This window comes from Erythranthe guttata, chromosome 8 (assembly GCF_056151865.1).
Source record: "Erythranthe guttata isolate IM_541 chromosome 8, IM_541, whole genome shotgun sequence".
Taxonomy (NCBI): Eukaryota; Viridiplantae; Streptophyta; class Magnoliopsida; order Lamiales; family Phrymaceae; genus Erythranthe; species Erythranthe guttata.
In genome coordinates, this window is record NC_142540.1 from 16,269,964 (window position 1) to 16,286,545 (window position 16,582).

The 16,582-nt window shown below is 36.7% G+C and overlaps 2 protein-coding genes across 2 annotated transcripts; both read right to left on the reverse strand.

The window, feature by feature from the left end:
- Nucleotides 1-582: 582 nt before the first annotated feature.
- LOC105951315 (beta-amyrin 28-monooxygenase CYP716A378) lies at nucleotides 583-2,484 on the reverse strand. Its single transcript, XM_012974724.2, has 3 exons — nucleotides 1,411-2,484; nucleotides 1,150-1,340; nucleotides 583-993 (listed from the first exon to the last, which is right to left on the reverse strand). Exons 1-3 carry the CDS (start codon nucleotides 2,369-2,371, stop codon nucleotides 697-699), a joined length of 1,449 nt encoding a protein of 482 aa, XP_012830178.2. The 5' UTR covers nucleotides 2,372-2,484; the 3' UTR covers nucleotides 583-696.
- Nucleotides 2,485-3,980: 1,496 nt separating this feature from the next.
- VPS54 lies at nucleotides 3,981-15,949 on the reverse strand. The gene is made up of 19 exons (XM_012974725.2): nucleotides 14,756-15,949; nucleotides 14,192-14,254; nucleotides 13,947-14,026; nucleotides 13,159-13,261; nucleotides 12,476-12,550; nucleotides 12,156-12,291; nucleotides 11,830-11,918; nucleotides 10,802-11,052; nucleotides 10,341-10,512; nucleotides 10,165-10,248; nucleotides 9,664-10,079; nucleotides 9,235-9,388; nucleotides 8,535-8,616; nucleotides 7,960-8,039; nucleotides 6,810-6,971; nucleotides 6,030-6,097; nucleotides 5,723-5,803; nucleotides 4,713-4,937; nucleotides 3,981-4,378 (listed from the first exon to the last, which is right to left on the reverse strand). Exons 1-18 carry the CDS (start codon nucleotides 15,566-15,568, stop codon nucleotides 4,799-4,801), a joined length of 3,048 nt encoding a protein of 1,015 aa, XP_012830179.2. The 5' UTR covers nucleotides 15,569-15,949; the 3' UTR covers nucleotides 3,981-4,378; nucleotides 4,713-4,798.
- Between the last annotated feature and the right edge of the window lie 633 nt (nucleotides 15,950-16,582).

Below are 16,582 nucleotides of genomic sequence, written 5' to 3' on the forward strand. Positions count from 1 at the left end.
TCAATATATATTAATGCAGGAAAGATAGGGCTGTCATGATCTTAAGGTCTGTATATATATAGAGAGAGATGCTATTTCTTTTTCTTTGTTTTAAAATTATTTGAAGTCAGTTTACTAATTTATCTTTAATATATTTCAGATACGTACGGATCCAATCCGGATGGAAGGCTTGAAGAAGCTCCGGCCCCATCAACAACTACGTGAGCATGTCCAAATATCCGGTGTGTGCTAATTATATTGTTTCGATTCGATGCTGCTACTGGAATCATCCCCCTGCCATGTTGGCTGCATTTACAACGTTGGTACAGGACGAGCTGTATTATAATAAAAACACCCCTCTCTTTTTTCTCCGAAAATTTTATTTTTTTATTTCGATACAACGTTGGTAGAGGACGAGCTTGTAAGAATGCATGCAACTGGGGCAGGTGATTAATTACGCACAAGTTTACAGCTATCCGAGCAAAATCAAGAATGAATTGAATTGGACAGCAAAACATATTAATCTTTAACAAAGTTTAATTTGGAGATAGCATGGAAATGTATTCATGTCAAAACAAAAGATGAAAAGAAAGGAAAAAAAGGTATCGAAAGTCCTTTTTATTCGGTTCTGTAGATGAAATTGAACAAACTTATCTAATAATTAATCAGTTGTTACATAACGAAAAATGGGATTTCTTTAATAATAATTTGGCCTAATTAAAGACGGCAGAGTCGAATGGGTAGGCCTTTCTGAGGCTCGGGCATCATATCTCCCTCGACTTTCTCGTTGGGGTCAACGACTTCCCACTTGTAATTCTTGACAACATTGTGAACGAAAGCCAGAATAGCGAGACGAGCGTATTCTTTACCGGGGCACATTCTGGGGCCACCGCCAAATGGAACGTAAGTGTAAGGAGGTGGGGCTTCACCTTCATCGTACCTTGACGGGTTGAATGTTTCCGGGTTCTTGAAATAATTAGGGTTGGTGTTTGTTGTGCTCACAGTCCAATAAACCTGATGCATTATTAATTAGTTCAAAACTAAGATATATATGATGTATTAATATATGAAGAGATGCAATTGCAATTAGTGTGCTTATACATACATTATTACTGTATATAACTCTAAAAGACAGTTAAGTTAATCGAGTGGTTGGTTAGTTAAAATTACCTTCCAGCCCTTGGGAATAGTGTAACCGGCGTACGTGAACTCTGTAAGGACATCTCTGAAAGTACCCTGAAGAGGTGGAACCATTCTCATTGTCTCACATATTACATTCCACGTGTACTTCATTTTTCCCATGTCTTCCCATTCCAGCAATTCCCCTTCCTTCTTCTTCTTCCCTGCTATCTCCATTTGCTCTGCATTATTTTTCATTCGATCATGATGAGTTGATAAATTTCATTAATTAATATAAATTCAAGAATTTACCTGCTCGAACTTTTTCGTATATTTCTGGATTTAATCCCACGTATTTCATCAAGAATGTCATTGTTGTAGCCACCGTGCTATACCCGGCGGTCAACAGTCCCATTATTTTGTCGGCGATCTCGGGTTCCGGCATGGATCTTCCACTCGGGTCTGTGGCGACAACCATGTGGGACAATATATCCTGCAACGGAGCTCCGGATGCCATGGCCGCTTTCTTCTCCTTTATAACAGCTATCAATTCTTTTCTGATCGCATTCGCCGCCTTATTTGCACGGTAAAATATTGTGCCCGGAATATTCAGCATGATGCAGTGCATCCCCACTGTGACGTCATCGAAGTATTTCACCAGCCGTGCTATTCGGTCCGGGTTGTTGATTCCTAGAAAAAAATGGCACGCGATAGTCAACGTTATAGTCTTCGCCAGAGGATGAACTTTGACCACGCTTTCCCCGCCGGCGAAATGGGTTTGCAATTGCTGCTGTGTGATCAAATCCATTTTCGGCAAGAACCGCATCAGAGCTTCTGGTTTCAAGAACCCAGGTTGTCGGATTGCTTTCGTCTCGTCCGTGACTTGGGTTTGTGGTGGGGGCGCCGGAGCCGGAGCAGCCGCAGCCGCCGCCTTGTAGGAGCGGAATAGGTGCTGCATAGGGTGGGGGCGGAAAGCGGTGAAGTACTTGTGCTCGTTGGCGAAGAGGAATTTGTGGCCGTTAGGGCCGCAAATGACGGCGGTTTTCTCGCCCAGGATTTTTGTCTTGAAGATGTCCGGCGAGTACTTGTTCATCCTGTCGCCGACGAAATTTTCCGGCTTGCCGAACAAGAATTCGATGGTTTCGCCCATGATCGGCCAACCATAGCTTCCCGGCGGGAGGTTTGCACCTCTGCCGGAGCGGCGACGGCTGAGTAATACGAAAGTAGTGAGAGCAATAAAAGCTATAGAAAAAGCAAGAGACAACATTTCCATGACTGATTTATTTTTCACTTGCAAGAAATAAAGTTTGGTTGGGAAATAAAAAGAATAGAAAGGGAAGTTTGAGTTATGTAATCATGTGAATGCAAATGCATTGCTTAAATACCAAATTAATCATCATTAATTAATTAATTAATTAATAATACTAGTGGTTAGGCCGCCTGTATGCAGCAGACTTAATAAAATTTATTATTTTATGATCATCATAATCAAATTCCTCCGGGTCAAAATTACTATTACTTTCTCTTTTACCAGCAATGTGTTTTAACTTAGCTTCTTTCGACCAACTATTGGTTAGAGAAAACGTTTTTACATATTAATTGTTCATTTTCGATTTTTTTGCAATAGTTTGCAAATTATTATACAAGAAATATAAATTGCACTAATGAAGTGCGGAGTTGGACCTAAAAAAATTGGTAGCAAATGGAATCGGACTTGAATTATTAGAATTTAGATGTAATTATTTGTTTTTTGGTACTAGTAGTCAACAGTGTAGCACAATATTCCCACTTAGTTTATTTATGCATTCATATTGGCCTCGCATGCAACACACTTTTCCCAATGAAAAAAATGTAGTTAAAGTACAAATAATATAACTAGATAGAATAAACATTTAGCAGTCACGTATGTATGTGTTTGTTTGAAGCTTCTAGATTATATATGGACTTTGTGTTTGTTTGAATCCCACAATCTCATGTCTTCGTCAATGATGTTAATCACATGTTACAGAGAGAGAGACACTTGTAGAATTTACATGTGACAATGAGAATTTAATATTATGAGAATTAGTTCCATTTGCAGTATTCCTCTATCTCATAATATAGTCCAAAATACCCTTCCTTAATTAATATCTCAAAACTTGAAGTAAAAAGCTAGAAGGTGGCGCTCGGTGGTGGTTCACCGATTCTTTTCAAAATTAACAAAATCCACCTCCTAATTGATACATTATTTAATTACTACTTTTGAAAAACTAGTATTATTTGAAAAAAAGAGGGTGATGAATTTGAAAAATGAAAATTAACCAACAAAAAAAAATTCCAGTCAAAAAAAGTATGCCAAAAGAGAGCCATTTACATCATCAGCTTTGAAAAGGGTCATAACAGATGAGCTAATTAAGCCCAGCAGAGACTTAATTACCCATATTCATATTTATTAGTCGTCCATAAACGACAAGAGAATCTTCTGGCTGTCCAGGATTAATATTCCTTTTCTTCTTTTAAGAATACTCACTAATCGTAGGTAGTACTGGAACAGTTAATTTTTTACAACCAACAGATTTCATAAGCAATTACAACACAATATTAATTGTTTTTTATTTCTACTCTGGTGTTCCATTTCAACGACTTCACATGCATATGTAGTAACTAGTAAGTGATAATCCTTCTAGATTATTATTATTATTATTATTATTGTATCTAATAAATATCGTACCCAGTAGTGGACTGGATTGTCACATGGGCTCTTTATCCTCTTTATCCCACAGTTTATTCACATGAGTGGTTTCCAGTGGTCAAAAACCTACTACATATGCAATTTTTTTTTTTTTTATTATGTATTCCATAGCAATTTTAGACAAAAATATATTGCTAATTTATTATGCATGTATACCTAATTTAATTCACAACCGTGAACGACAATTAAATCTAACTTCTTTTGTCCCATCACAATGCCACAATATTCCAATTTCAAACACTTTACAGAAAAATGAATGGTCGAGGCAGTAAATGCGTTACCTACCGAGCAACGCAGGCCTCTGAAAAATGAAAGCGAATTTACACCATCTCTTAGTATATATTGAATTATACGCAAAAGACTTGCATAAAAGGAGACCCGAGCCAAAACCGGACATCACTATTACTCCCTTTTATTCTTTCCAGTGCAAAAATGAAACAGAAAATAATACACAACCTGCTACAAGAAAGAATACATTGAAGCTAAATTCTGTAACAAACACGCACGCTCGCACAACTCCCAGCAATTGAATCTGGCAGACTTCCACTACTGCATAATTAGACCACATTCAGAAATGCAAGACATGTAAAAGAAATATGAGCTTCAAAATGCACTTGTCAGTATGGGCTTTCAAAATTAATATGGTAATGAGCAAAATTTATTCATCATTAGGTGGTTTGGTTGTTCAGAGCAATATAACCATGATAGAGCCCTTCTTGTTTTCTGTTCCTGATAGCATCATGTATAAAAACACACTCAAACTAGAAGACTAAATTATTTTCTCTCGTCTTAACATGTTGACTATTGGTATACGACATATGGAGATGGTTATATGTTTCAGACTGTAAATTGTCATACAACAACACTATCTGTTACCTCTTACCTCATTTCAAGGATACCAACTCGACCCACAATCTTCTTTGAATACACAAGTCTTCATCCAATAACACAAATCTCGTCACAAATAGTCTATTCACCAGATTCAGAACCAAAATTTTGTGCCAGGAATTCATCAAGTTGCCCCCAGTTTTGAGGACTGGATTTACTCGGATTTTCAGAAGGTAACGATCTGATGCATCCAAGTACATGCTGGACTTCGCAAAGAAGACTGAAAATGATAATACAAAAAGATCAAACAGCATAAGCAAACGGAAGATATACGTCGTTGCTATTGTGGTTTTTTTTTCATGAGAAAGAGCATCAATTATGAAGTTAAATCATCATTTCAGCACCATGAAAGAAACATTATAGCATAGTATAGCCAAAAACCACTTTGACACCAAAGCTATATCATTGGTGACAAATTGCTACCTACACTAATTCAAATGTTTCGACTTACATACGAATTCAACGCAATTTACAAATTCGTAACCAATGGATCGTTTTCTTCCAATGCTCACTTTGATATTTCCCATAAAGACCTAAAAGCAACCTCATGCACCAACAAATTTGAAAGTGTACTTTAAGAAATTAGTGTATTACATGGCTAATCTGCCAAGACTCTTCAATATTTTTCTTCATTTTATTTGGCAACTTATCCTGGTTCGCATGTTTTACTTGAGTTTAGATACTCAAGGGCTAATTAAGATCATATCTGCTATTGAGTTTCTTTTGAAATTAGATCAAACATACTTAGTACAATGAAGAAAAAGTTCATAAATGCGGACAACTGTGTATGACACCAGACGGCCAGAAGTATTAATATCTGCTCATTTATGGAGTGAACATGGGATCAAATTGGGGGTGGGATGAGGTGGGAAGATAGGAGCGATTTGTGGGAACCAATAAAGCATTTACAGAAACATGTATACGATTTCAACATGAATAACAAATTTTGATACCAAAATGCTTTATTTCCTTCAGAGGGTATAGCTTGGTAAATTATGACGGTACCTGCGTTTCGCTTGTGGAGTGCTGATTTCCAACCGTGAGAATGCATCATAAATTTGAGAGTGCAAAATTATAACCACTTGCCTGCAGTAGAATGTGAAATAGGAATCAACCAGCAGGTTATTTGATGAATATTTTTTCTTATATTTTTCCTTGTACTCTGATTTTACCATGGAAAATAGCCTAGCCTAAAGAGGAAGCTGCATATGCAAATCATGAATGTGCACGCAAAAAAATATACTGTGTACAGCAGAAGCTAGAGTACCAAAAAATAAAAAATAAAAAAGAATTAACAAAGCTATGGAATTACCCAAAAATAACTTGCACGTCCTCTTCATGAAGGTGTTTAGATAACGTACGCAGAAGATATCCAACCTCCTGTATCAGTAGTGGGACAAGAAGAATCAGTAAAAGGATACAGCTTTTGTTCAAAACCAGGATTTCAGAAAGCATCAAACACAAACACCAAAAGGAGAAAAGATCTATTTTATCTTGTCAGAACTAAACCAGAACATGGAGAAATAATGTGAGTCTTTTGTCAACAGAAGCATAATGATGGGTGAGGGATAAAAATTAAAAAGTGAACTATTGTGCCACCCTAGATTTCTTTTCAGTAGTCTCATCCCCCACCTCTCTTCCCTATTCATCTTCCATCAAACAATGCAATTTGTCAACAGTCACAGACAGAATTCGATCAGGGAGAAGGTGGATGGAGAGCCAATCTATAATAATTTATTCAGTCTTTCAGTAAGATCAATTAGAGTATAAAGTGATAGTACTAGCTCCAAATGATTTCTAATTTTCTTGTTGATGGTAGTACTAGCTCCAAATGATTAGTCACTTTGCGTCTCTCTCTTTTTTGGGATAATGAACTATTAGAAAACATACATCCTCTATCCGAAATCCAATATTTACTGCTCGTTGAGACGCCCAAAATCAGGCTCTATTCGTAATATGGATCATCTTTTCCAAGAGAATCCTCTCACTTAAAAATTATGACACCACTCATTCTCACTGTGTTAAGCTAATATTGTAAAGATACTCAACATCTATTTTTAACTCCGACAAACTAGAGAGTTAAAGAATGTACCTTGGTGAGAGAGCGAGCAAACTGACTAGGTTGTAAATCAGTGTCTTCGGATCTATTCCAACCCTCAAGTATTTGTGGCAAACTACGTAGATGAACCAACAATCTTTCTCTCATTATCTGAACCAGCTTCGAATGAATCTCATCGCGGTGGTTTTTATAATCCTGATAGTATGGAAAACAGACAGCTGTAATAAAGCATAAATAAGCGAAAGCAATAACAATCAAACACTTGTGAAATATACAACATAAAGATTGATTTTCACTTGCACCAACTAAAAATGAACAAACAGAATTTCATGCAAGTTTCCCAGTATAAACAATCTGAAAAAATTTCAAGATTAAATCGGCTTATATTTTCTTTCCTTAAAAGTTTCTTGTGATTTTTTGGCATCTTAAACCTCATTGGAAATGAATAAGCAAAAGGGATGTACATGCATGTGTAAAAAATAACTATACAAGGATTCACCATTAGGGATTTACTAATTGTATTTGATGTGCCGTATACCATTCTCAAGAATATTGTTGATTTGAAGTGTACTCACATAACAAGAAATATGGACAATCAATTTTTGCGTATTTTTGTTTCCTTTTAGATAACCAATAAAATTCAAATTTGAGCTTAGAGAAGAAAATAGAAAAGGATCATTAAGTTATAGCAAAAGAATGAGATTTGCCCTCTATAATATCTGTGAAGTTATTAGACAATCAAAAGAAATTACTGACCCTACAATTGGAAAAAGAAAAATTGGACCCAAAAAGAGGCCCAAAATATTAACAGAAATTCTCAATTTCTATTCTGATGTTTATTATCATTGACACGTGCCATTTTTGCATACCCTACATCACTTTTGTTTTACAACAAGAGACTGGCACCAAATCTAAGCTAGAGCTTTATAAATTGTCAGCCGATAAGAGATCAAATAAGGAAAATTACTTAGTTTAATGAAACAATGACTGAGCTAACATTTATCAAGAAACAGCATCTTTTGTTGGTACAAAGATTTCTTCAAAATGGGGTGGGTCAGGAATGACAGGAAAAATCACGACCAGGGAATCAGGAAACTCTATTAATAATGATGCCAGCATGATAATGTTCAGTAATGTGTGAAGATAGTCTATAAGAACAATATTTTTCACCAAAAATCCTTACTGTTGCTACTCGGTCGAGCTCTGACTGCAATAGCCCTTTATACGTCTCGGGCACTTTGAACAAGAGACTTCTCCTAATTTCTTGAGATAGCCATGAAAAAATTTACGTAATTAGAACGGCCACCAACTACTATTATTTAACCAAAGAAAAAGAGAAGGTATAACAAACATAACAATGACATTCCAACTCAAAAGAAACAGTTGTAATGCATCAGAGTGCTAATCAATTTGATACCAGAGTTGAGATTTCATATAGAGTAATTCCTATACCATTACAAAACATGAGAAGAAATTGCAAATACAAAACCAAAAATGGATACAAAGAGTAGGGTATATGTAGTCTATGGTAAACATTGGAGCATGAATGTACATAAGCGCATAGATATATTTAGACGGAATTGTTATCTAAAAGTTTATGTTAGCAAGTTTATGAGCATAACAAAGGCTTTTCAGTTATATAATCTCAGATATGGGGTTAACCATTTTTCTTGTGATCCCAACAATGATAAGATAGAAATGACATTTAAACTTACAAAACATGATAGTAAATATTAGCTACTATTCATAACCACCTACCAGGTAAGATCGCATACGTGAAACTTATCACCTGACTAGCCATAGCCAAGTGTCTAGCAGTAATTGATCTCAAACCAGACACCTGTAGCCAAATAGGTTTAGCAAAAGGGCAAAATAAAATAACCAGTTAGGAAGTTCAACAATAGAAGCAGTAAAAATCAGACTCAAATAAATTATAGGGTATATTACATAGACCACGTCATGGTTTGATTCAAAAAGAAAAGGTTACAAATACAAATACCCACATCACATTTGTTTCTATCATGGAAATTGCACCAACTGAATGGGGTGTCTGTAAAACAAACATAAACCTCACTAGGGAATTTGTTATTCCAAAAGTCAGCTGATGGCTGGTAACCAGGCAAACCTCGAGGACAGTTTTTATAACATAACCTAAATTATTACACACATGGATAGCCTCACTCAACTAGAAAGGCTGATCACACAAAATAATGCCACTTCATATTCATATCTAAACCGTATCTCGTAAACACAGATTCAACTTATATCAACATATTGAAAATTCCTATTTCGCAAGGTCCTAAGATCCCAAAATTTATATCTGATTTAACAAACTTGCAACTCAAAAAAGATGCAGGAGCATGCAACAAAAAGTTACTTTTTAAAACTAGGGTACAAAGATTAATGCTTCTGACGTCAAATAAAACATCAATCGCTTGAAAGATTTTAAGAATGGTACCTGCAAGGCATTCGCTCCAAGAACAAGATGAGCAGTCCTTGAATTGAATAACTTCAAGATCTCAGCGACGCGATGAACTACTTCCGCAGATAGAGTTGGCAAACAATTATTCATATCTATGTACTCTGACATCATCTTCACCAAATATAAGCCACTGAAGCAGCATATACAGAAATAAGCACCACGGAAATAATTATAGTATTTGAGATGATGAACATTCAAAGAGTGGAAAAATAAGTCACTGAAAAAATAAATCAACTTTTCAGCTAAAGACAGAGATGCAAACCCCTAACCATGTGGTACAAAGAATCTGCTTGGGCAGTTTGCTAATTCACAATTATTTTTTTTGGTTCTATTGTAATAATTAAAAAAAAAAGGGAAGATAAGTTCAATATGAAGTAAACAAAACAAGAAATCATGAGTCCTTACCAGTTAACCATGTGATATCCAACACCTCTAATATAAAGCATTCGAAGGGCAGATTTTCCACGTTCTTTCACACTGGCACTGTTGTCGTGAGAGGAAGTACTGACATCAGAATTGGTGTTCTCAGGTCCCACACTCAAGCGCGCTGAATCTGTATTTGGCATATGATCAACAGCCCCATTAGAATCTGGCTGACCAATATGTTGCGATGAATTTGTTGGATCAGCAGCTGTCATGGAGGAACCCTCGCTGCTTGAGACCACTTCATTAGAACTTGATGTATCATCAGAAGCTGCATAGCTCTCTCCAGCAGTTACAGATTCTGACGAACACAGTGAAGTGACAATGCTCTGAAATTCATCTGGAACATCTATCTCAGCCCAATTTTCTTGGTCAAGTAAAGCCTTCATCTTAGCCATCTGTGACAACCAACACACAAGTTAGTCTTCGACTCATGAGCAGGAACCTGGTAAATGCAACAAGTTGGCTGGAAGGGAAACTCACTCGAGACTCATGCTGAAATTCAATGAAAGATTTAGCTTGCGACTGTAATGTTCCGCGAATACTATATCCCAATCTTCCACCAATCTGTTTATGTCAGCATAATAAGGTACCATAACCACACCAACAAACAGGGGTCCTTTTAAAAACAGCATCAAACTATAAGAAGTAGCACCTACCTTCTCAGTTGAACTAATAAAATCCTGACTAATGTTATAAACACTCAGAAATTCCTGCAGCTTCAGTTTTGGGTGAATTTGAGAGCGGATTCCAACAATTTTCGCCCATCTTCCATGAGCAGCATCACAAGCAGCAAACAAAGCTTCTGCATTCTCTCTTAAAATATCAGCTCTGCCCAAACAAAGAAAAAGGATCTCAAACTTCAGCTCTGCATAACGTATAGCTAATGTAACACTTTTAAAAAGTAATACTTCACAACAATGACCTCCCTAAACTATAATTTCTATGACTTGCCCCCTTAACTTTCATTTCAATTGTTTATGCTAACCACACATTTTGATATTAAGAGAGAAGTAAGCAAGCTGTAAGAAAACTACTGTATGAACAGGATATTTGCCACCCAAGTCAGACTAACAGGAAACATGCTTGCGAATAAATACAGGAAAAGGAAAATAGTTACCGGAAATTTCTTGAAAGATTTGGGCTTGCAGTATCATATCCTCTTCCCTGGATAGAGGTGAGTCTGGAAGCATTTTGCGAAGAGTGTGGCGAAAAGGAACTAGCATGACCATCTGTCTCTTGTGCTATTTCTGGAGCTGATGCACCATGTGCGATGGCAGCAGCAACTGAAGCAGCAGCATAATGACCATTGAGATTGCCCATAATCCATTCAATTGCTCTTTTGACCTCAGAAGCCCGCAGTAAGTGTGTCTGCATTCACTAAAAGAAAAGAATTAAGTTACGCCATGCCAGTATTAGGATAAGTTGCTCTGAGCAAATATGAAGATAAGATGTGTCCATGGTCATATCTACGGGCAGACAGTCGCATAAGCTATCAGTAGTCTATGCTGCAATGAATGTCCTTCTAAAGAAATCACTCTTTAGAATGATTATATTACCAAGTAAAACAAAATGCATACTCTATGAACAAATTTTTAGCATATCTCGTAATTTGACATTCAAAATCGATTTCATACCTCTAAATTAAATACTAAGGACCCTAGTTGCTTGCAACTAACAATCTAAAATCACAAGCCTGTCGATTAATAGACACATGTCCAATGCGAAGGAGAAACTAACTAACACCCATTTAGTATAGTTTAAGCCAAGAAAAAGAAGGAACAGAAAAGCTTTTGATACATGATCTTCCAGCAACAGTAAAAAATTGAATTAAGTTAAAATAAACAACACTTATCAGTCCCCAGATGGAACAAAATGTACACAAGCACAACATCTTTACTGACAAACTTCACAATGTTATAATCTTCTGCTGATTTGAAATGAACTCGTTAGTCCTAAATCATGCCCCATGGATCAGGCAGGTAGTCTGTATTAGATAACTTATAATCCCTATTCAATTTAAATGGAGAGAAAATTACACAAATACTCAAAATATCCTAAAAGAACTTCACATTCTTATTTGTTTTGGTTTATACACATGCTAGTATAGTCTTGAAGGAGTAACCAAAATTGCCAAGCATACATTACCTGCACTATCTTGAAAATTTCCTCCAAAAGTTTCAAAAAGCTGTCGGTCGATAAACTTTTCAGCCTCGTTCCTAGTGATGAGCCTCCACCTGAGTCAGCAGAACAGAATGAGATGGGTTTAAAAGTTAAGGAGTTCTGATAAGAAAAATAACATACGATGGGAAGAATTCCCACAGTGCCAATTATGGTTTTTGAGTATCAATTTCAAGTGAGAGGGGGGAAAGAAAGAAAAAAAGACAACTCACTTTCTGGCGCAAATGATCAAATTAAAACTAAACCTGACTTTCAGCAGAAATCATGTATATAAGAAGTGCATGTGAACCCACCATCATTATCCACAATCCCTTCTCCAGACATAGAATTTGATTCCAGCGGCATATTTAGAACTGTCGTCTTCACAGAAGTCTTTATATCAGAAGCAAGTGTATCACGATATAATCTCAACACAGCTGGTAATTTTCCCTGAAAAACAAAAGGTCGTAATATTTTATATCCAACTTATAAATTTGTCTATTCACACTACAAATGTCCAGAAATGCACCTACGTCTGTCAATAAGCTAGAAAGCACACACTGGAAAGGATTGCTTAAAGAATTCAGAAAATAAAGATATAGTCAGTCTAACAGATAAATACAAAGTGACTCACTGTTCTAAGCAATCCAATGATAAGAGGGAGAAGCTGATCTTGAAAATTAGTGGTTTGTTCTTCCTCCAGTCTAACCTGAAACATAGGAATGTGAGTCTTCAACAAAAAGCCAGTCAGAAATGTACATCATATTCCAGCAAACAAAGCAAATAATGATGGCATGAAACAATATTTCATGATCAACAAAAATGCATAGTGCAATATAATTGCTGAGATACATTAGCATGGTGTAATTAAAGAGCATGACACGTAAAGATAAGAACCTCGGTCATAAGATGAAAAGAATGACAGATCAAGTCCAACAAAATTGATGTAAAATATAGAACTCAGTTTACATGAATTAGCTAGTCAAACGATAATGTTTGCTAGAAAAAAAGAGGTGACGTTGCAGAGTTTTAAAGTTCGGCAGGTTTAACAATTCAAGGTTACAAAACAAGTTGTATATGTTTAGTTGGTATATGTATAACTCAAGCAACAATTGAAATTCAAACTTCATTACTAGCTAGAAAAATGAATAAACAAATCACCCTAGTACATCCTTTTTTAACCAAACAGGGTAAGAGATGGAGTATAAGAATACAGCTTGTATAAAATCCTAATCTGGAACAAAGAAAGGAAATGATTGAATCATAAAATAAAATGCCTGCAATAATAGATAAATTAATAAAAATAGGAAGTCTTACTCCATCATATCTGCCATTGGAGTTGAAGGTAGACATTGCTACTGATAAATCCACATTTTCGGTACCCCGCAAAGATGTGTGAATAAATTCTGCTGAAAGAATGCTACAAGAATGAATATGATAAGTCAAAATATCAAGCTACTTCATGTTGCAATTCCATAATCAAAACGCACATGTTCGAAAGTAAAATGCACAATATCATGAGAGGGATAACCCTAATGAGACAAATCAGAAAAGCTACACCATTTAGATAAAACTTGCATACAAACCAAATCAATGTCAAGTATATTGATTAAATTTAAAAAAAAAAAAGTTTATATTTGGAAGGCTTTAGTAGCTCCTAAGAATTGGGGAAGTGAAAATTTTAACAAGCGTCCGGGTTTCAGCGAATCAGCTACAATAAATCTATCACTGTTTCCAGATTGACTTCATTACATCAACTATGTTTTCTTTTGATCATGACATAACGTGTATAATTCAGATACCTCTGTAATATAATTCAGAATCTTAACCAAATGAGGCACAACTGAATTGTCATCCAGCAAATAGCTTTAAAGACTTCAAGTAACAGCCCATGCCTTAATTACTGACTGCCACAAAACGCAACCGAGAAAACCAGGATTTTCTAATTTATTATAGTCAAATGGTCGCTATGGTTCAGATGAATAACGATCTCTACCGATTAAAACTCGGTCAGGCATAAATACAGCAATCTTATGCCTCAACAGCATTGAAAAGAATAAAAAAAAATCACAACAGACACCGTCTTAAAACAAGAATGGACTAACCTATTAATTGAATCTACGGAAGTTGTTACATGGTCACGAAGATGACGAAAGCAATGCAAACCAATCAGTTCGTCCCCATCCTATTAAAAGATGTGTCAGTTATCAGATGGTAAATAATATCTGATAGATATAAAATCAGTTATTAGGCTTAAATATTGAGAATGTTGTTGGTGTAATAATATACAGTTAAAAGCATGGAATGTTAAGGAAAAAAGCATAAAACAGAACATTAGTTGTGGGCATACCAATATATGCTGCAGGTCATCGGTAATATCTAGTGCTCCAAGACAATCTGCAGATGCAACCAGCTGCAAATAATCGAAAATGAAAATAGTAAACTGAAATGAACTTGTACACTTGCCCAGCTACAAATGAGACAATTAAACTCAACGTCTCGATTGACCGAATATCCTTTAGTTTAAATGATTTGTGAAAAAACTACACAAATTGCAGAAGTTTATGGACTTCACTTTCATATTAGCATACTCGCTCATTCAACAGCGCTACTACCACCGTGTGGCATGAGGTAAATGATACACCAAGCCACGGATTAAAAAAAGAATGAAAACAAGCTCTGCTGCAGCATTATAACTTTTCTTAAATATATATTTACTTCTTGAAAATACCCTCTTCCTTCAAGTTATGGTGTGATGACCCCAATAATTACTAATGTACTCAAAACAACATTCACTGACTTCTTCAATCCTAATCTAAGACTCCGTGCCTAATCAAACTAAACAAAAATCTTCGAACGAAGGGGTATAGACTGAAATTAATGACACTCGTGGGATAGAGGAAATATAGATTACCAATTGAAGAGTGGAGACAGCCTGATTGACTGACAGCACAAGCCTTAGTTTGTTCTGCAGTGTGATCAAATCACCACGCCTCATGCTAAATTCCTGCACTCTCCTAGCCGAGCCCACCAAATCGGAATCCAAAAGCCTGATCGTCTCTTTCAACTCCCTGACTCTTCCACACCCTTGGACAATCTTTGCACTTAAATCCTCCAATTGCACCTGAGCTTCAAAAAACGAGCTCGATCGCATGGAAATCTCCTTCACCAAATGCAACTCCACAACATCCAAATACTGAGACAATCTCTCCTGCAATGCAACGTTCTCCGACATAGTTCTGAATGGGCACGCAGCTCTGAAAGTGGCGCCATCCTCCAATTGGAAATCCTCTTTGAAATATAACGCGGGAACCTCCCTCAAGCACGCCACCAGTGCCTCCCCCGGAGAGCCGCCGGTGAAATGACCGTCCTGTCCCTGGTGATCCCTATCGTGCTGTCTGAGAATGTCGACGAAACGAGAGTGAGATTCTGAGACGGAGGAGAGGTAAGGCAGGAAATCCGATCGAGTTAGTTCAGATCCGGGTTTGGGCGCAGTGGGCAAGGGGGAGAATTCCGGTAGGGGAACGGCTGTAGACGATGACCACCAGCTCGAGACGGAGGAGGAAGACGGATTAGGGTTATTGAGGATGGAGGAGAAGCTCTGACTGCTGGAGTCGGCGATTGATTTAGACAATGAGGATGTCGACGTGTAACTCGAGGGTTTCTTCGAGTTTCCGATCGGAGATTCCGGTAACCTTCTCGGTGAAACAGAAGGCGGCGAGTCCATCGATTTTTCGAGATCCGGGTAGGAACGGATGCTCTATGGATATAGCATGTAGAGGGAATATATATTGCCAAAACCCCAATAAAGAGTCCAAAATACTTGAGACGAAGGGATGTGATCTCGATCCTTGAGAATGGAGATCGGAAAAAATGGAGAAAGATGTTAGAGTAGAAGAAGTGAAGGCCTGGTGGATCTCTCTGTGTGTGCGTGAGTGTGTCTGAGTGAGAGAGAGAGACGGGATTGACCCGTTTTGGTCGAAATCCGAACCCGCTCGTACTATAAATCTATCACCTCCCCCCAAATGTTTCAGGAGTTTGTGCAATGGCCCAGTATAACTTTTTAAGGGTAGTATAGACCAAACATATTTTTTTTAATATTTTGTTTAACAAACATAATGAATGTAGTTCTAATAATATATATTAAATGTGTTTTAAATAAAAAAAATGGGTAAATTATGAGTGTGATTGATTGGGTCAAATTTGCATCCTAAACACCTTTCTTCGAATCCTACTTAATCGATAGTTAGAAAAGCTCACATATCGCCGGACTTAATTATACCGGTGGAGACGAACAAGACGAATGGAAAATAATAAAAGGATAGAGAAAATTCCAATAGTTTTCGGATCAGCTCGTCACCTACCACACCTCATTTGCCCTTATATAAGTCATACCGAGAATATATGATGAACTCTCCTTGTTCTACTTATATTACTGAATTATTACCAGACTAACTCCATACTTGTAGAGTGATCTCTTGGTTTTTCTTAATTCTTCGTGGTTTATTGGATGTATAATTTGGTCCCGGACTATCGATACCAAATTAAGGGTAAATTTCATTTTCTCCCTTGTACTTTGATTCGATATCACTTTACTCCATGGACTTGAAAAATTGTCCCAATGAAGCCGTTGCCGTTAGTTTTTAGACATTTGACCTTAACGCCGTTTGATCTAACTGAAAATTACAAAAAAAACATCCCTCCCATTTAAATAACTTTAAAAAAAATTGTGGTTGGCGTC

What these genes read in the sequence shown, in the direction of transcription:
- LOC105951315 (XM_012974724.2), bottom strand. Translation starts at nt 2,371, where the DNA reads ATGGAAATGTTGTCTCTTGCTTTTTCTATAGCTTTTATTGCTCTCACT. An exon ending in ATACGAAAAAGTTCGAGCAG is followed by an intron (nt 1,341 to 1,410) that starts GTAAATTCTTGA and finishes AAAATAATGCAG; the next exon opens with AGCAAATGGAGATAGCAGGG. An exon ending in CTATTCCCAAGGGCTGGAAG is followed by an intron (nt 994 to 1,149) that starts GTAATTTTAACT and finishes ATAATGCATCAG; the next exon opens with GTTTATTGGACTGTGAGCAC.
- VPS54 (XM_012974725.2), bottom strand. Translation starts at nt 15,568, where the DNA reads ATGGACTCGCCGCCTTCTGTTTCACCGAGAAGGTTACCGGAATCTCCG. An exon ending in TTGGAGCGAATGCCTTGCAG is followed by an intron (nt 8,617 to 9,234) that starts GTACCATTCTTA and finishes ATTTGGCTACAG; the next exon opens with GTGTCTGGTTTGAGATCAAT. An exon ending in GACGTGCAAGTTATTTTTGG is followed by an intron (nt 5,804 to 6,029) that starts GTAATTCCATAG and finishes ATTCTACTGCAG; the next exon opens with GCAAGTGGTTATAATTTTGC.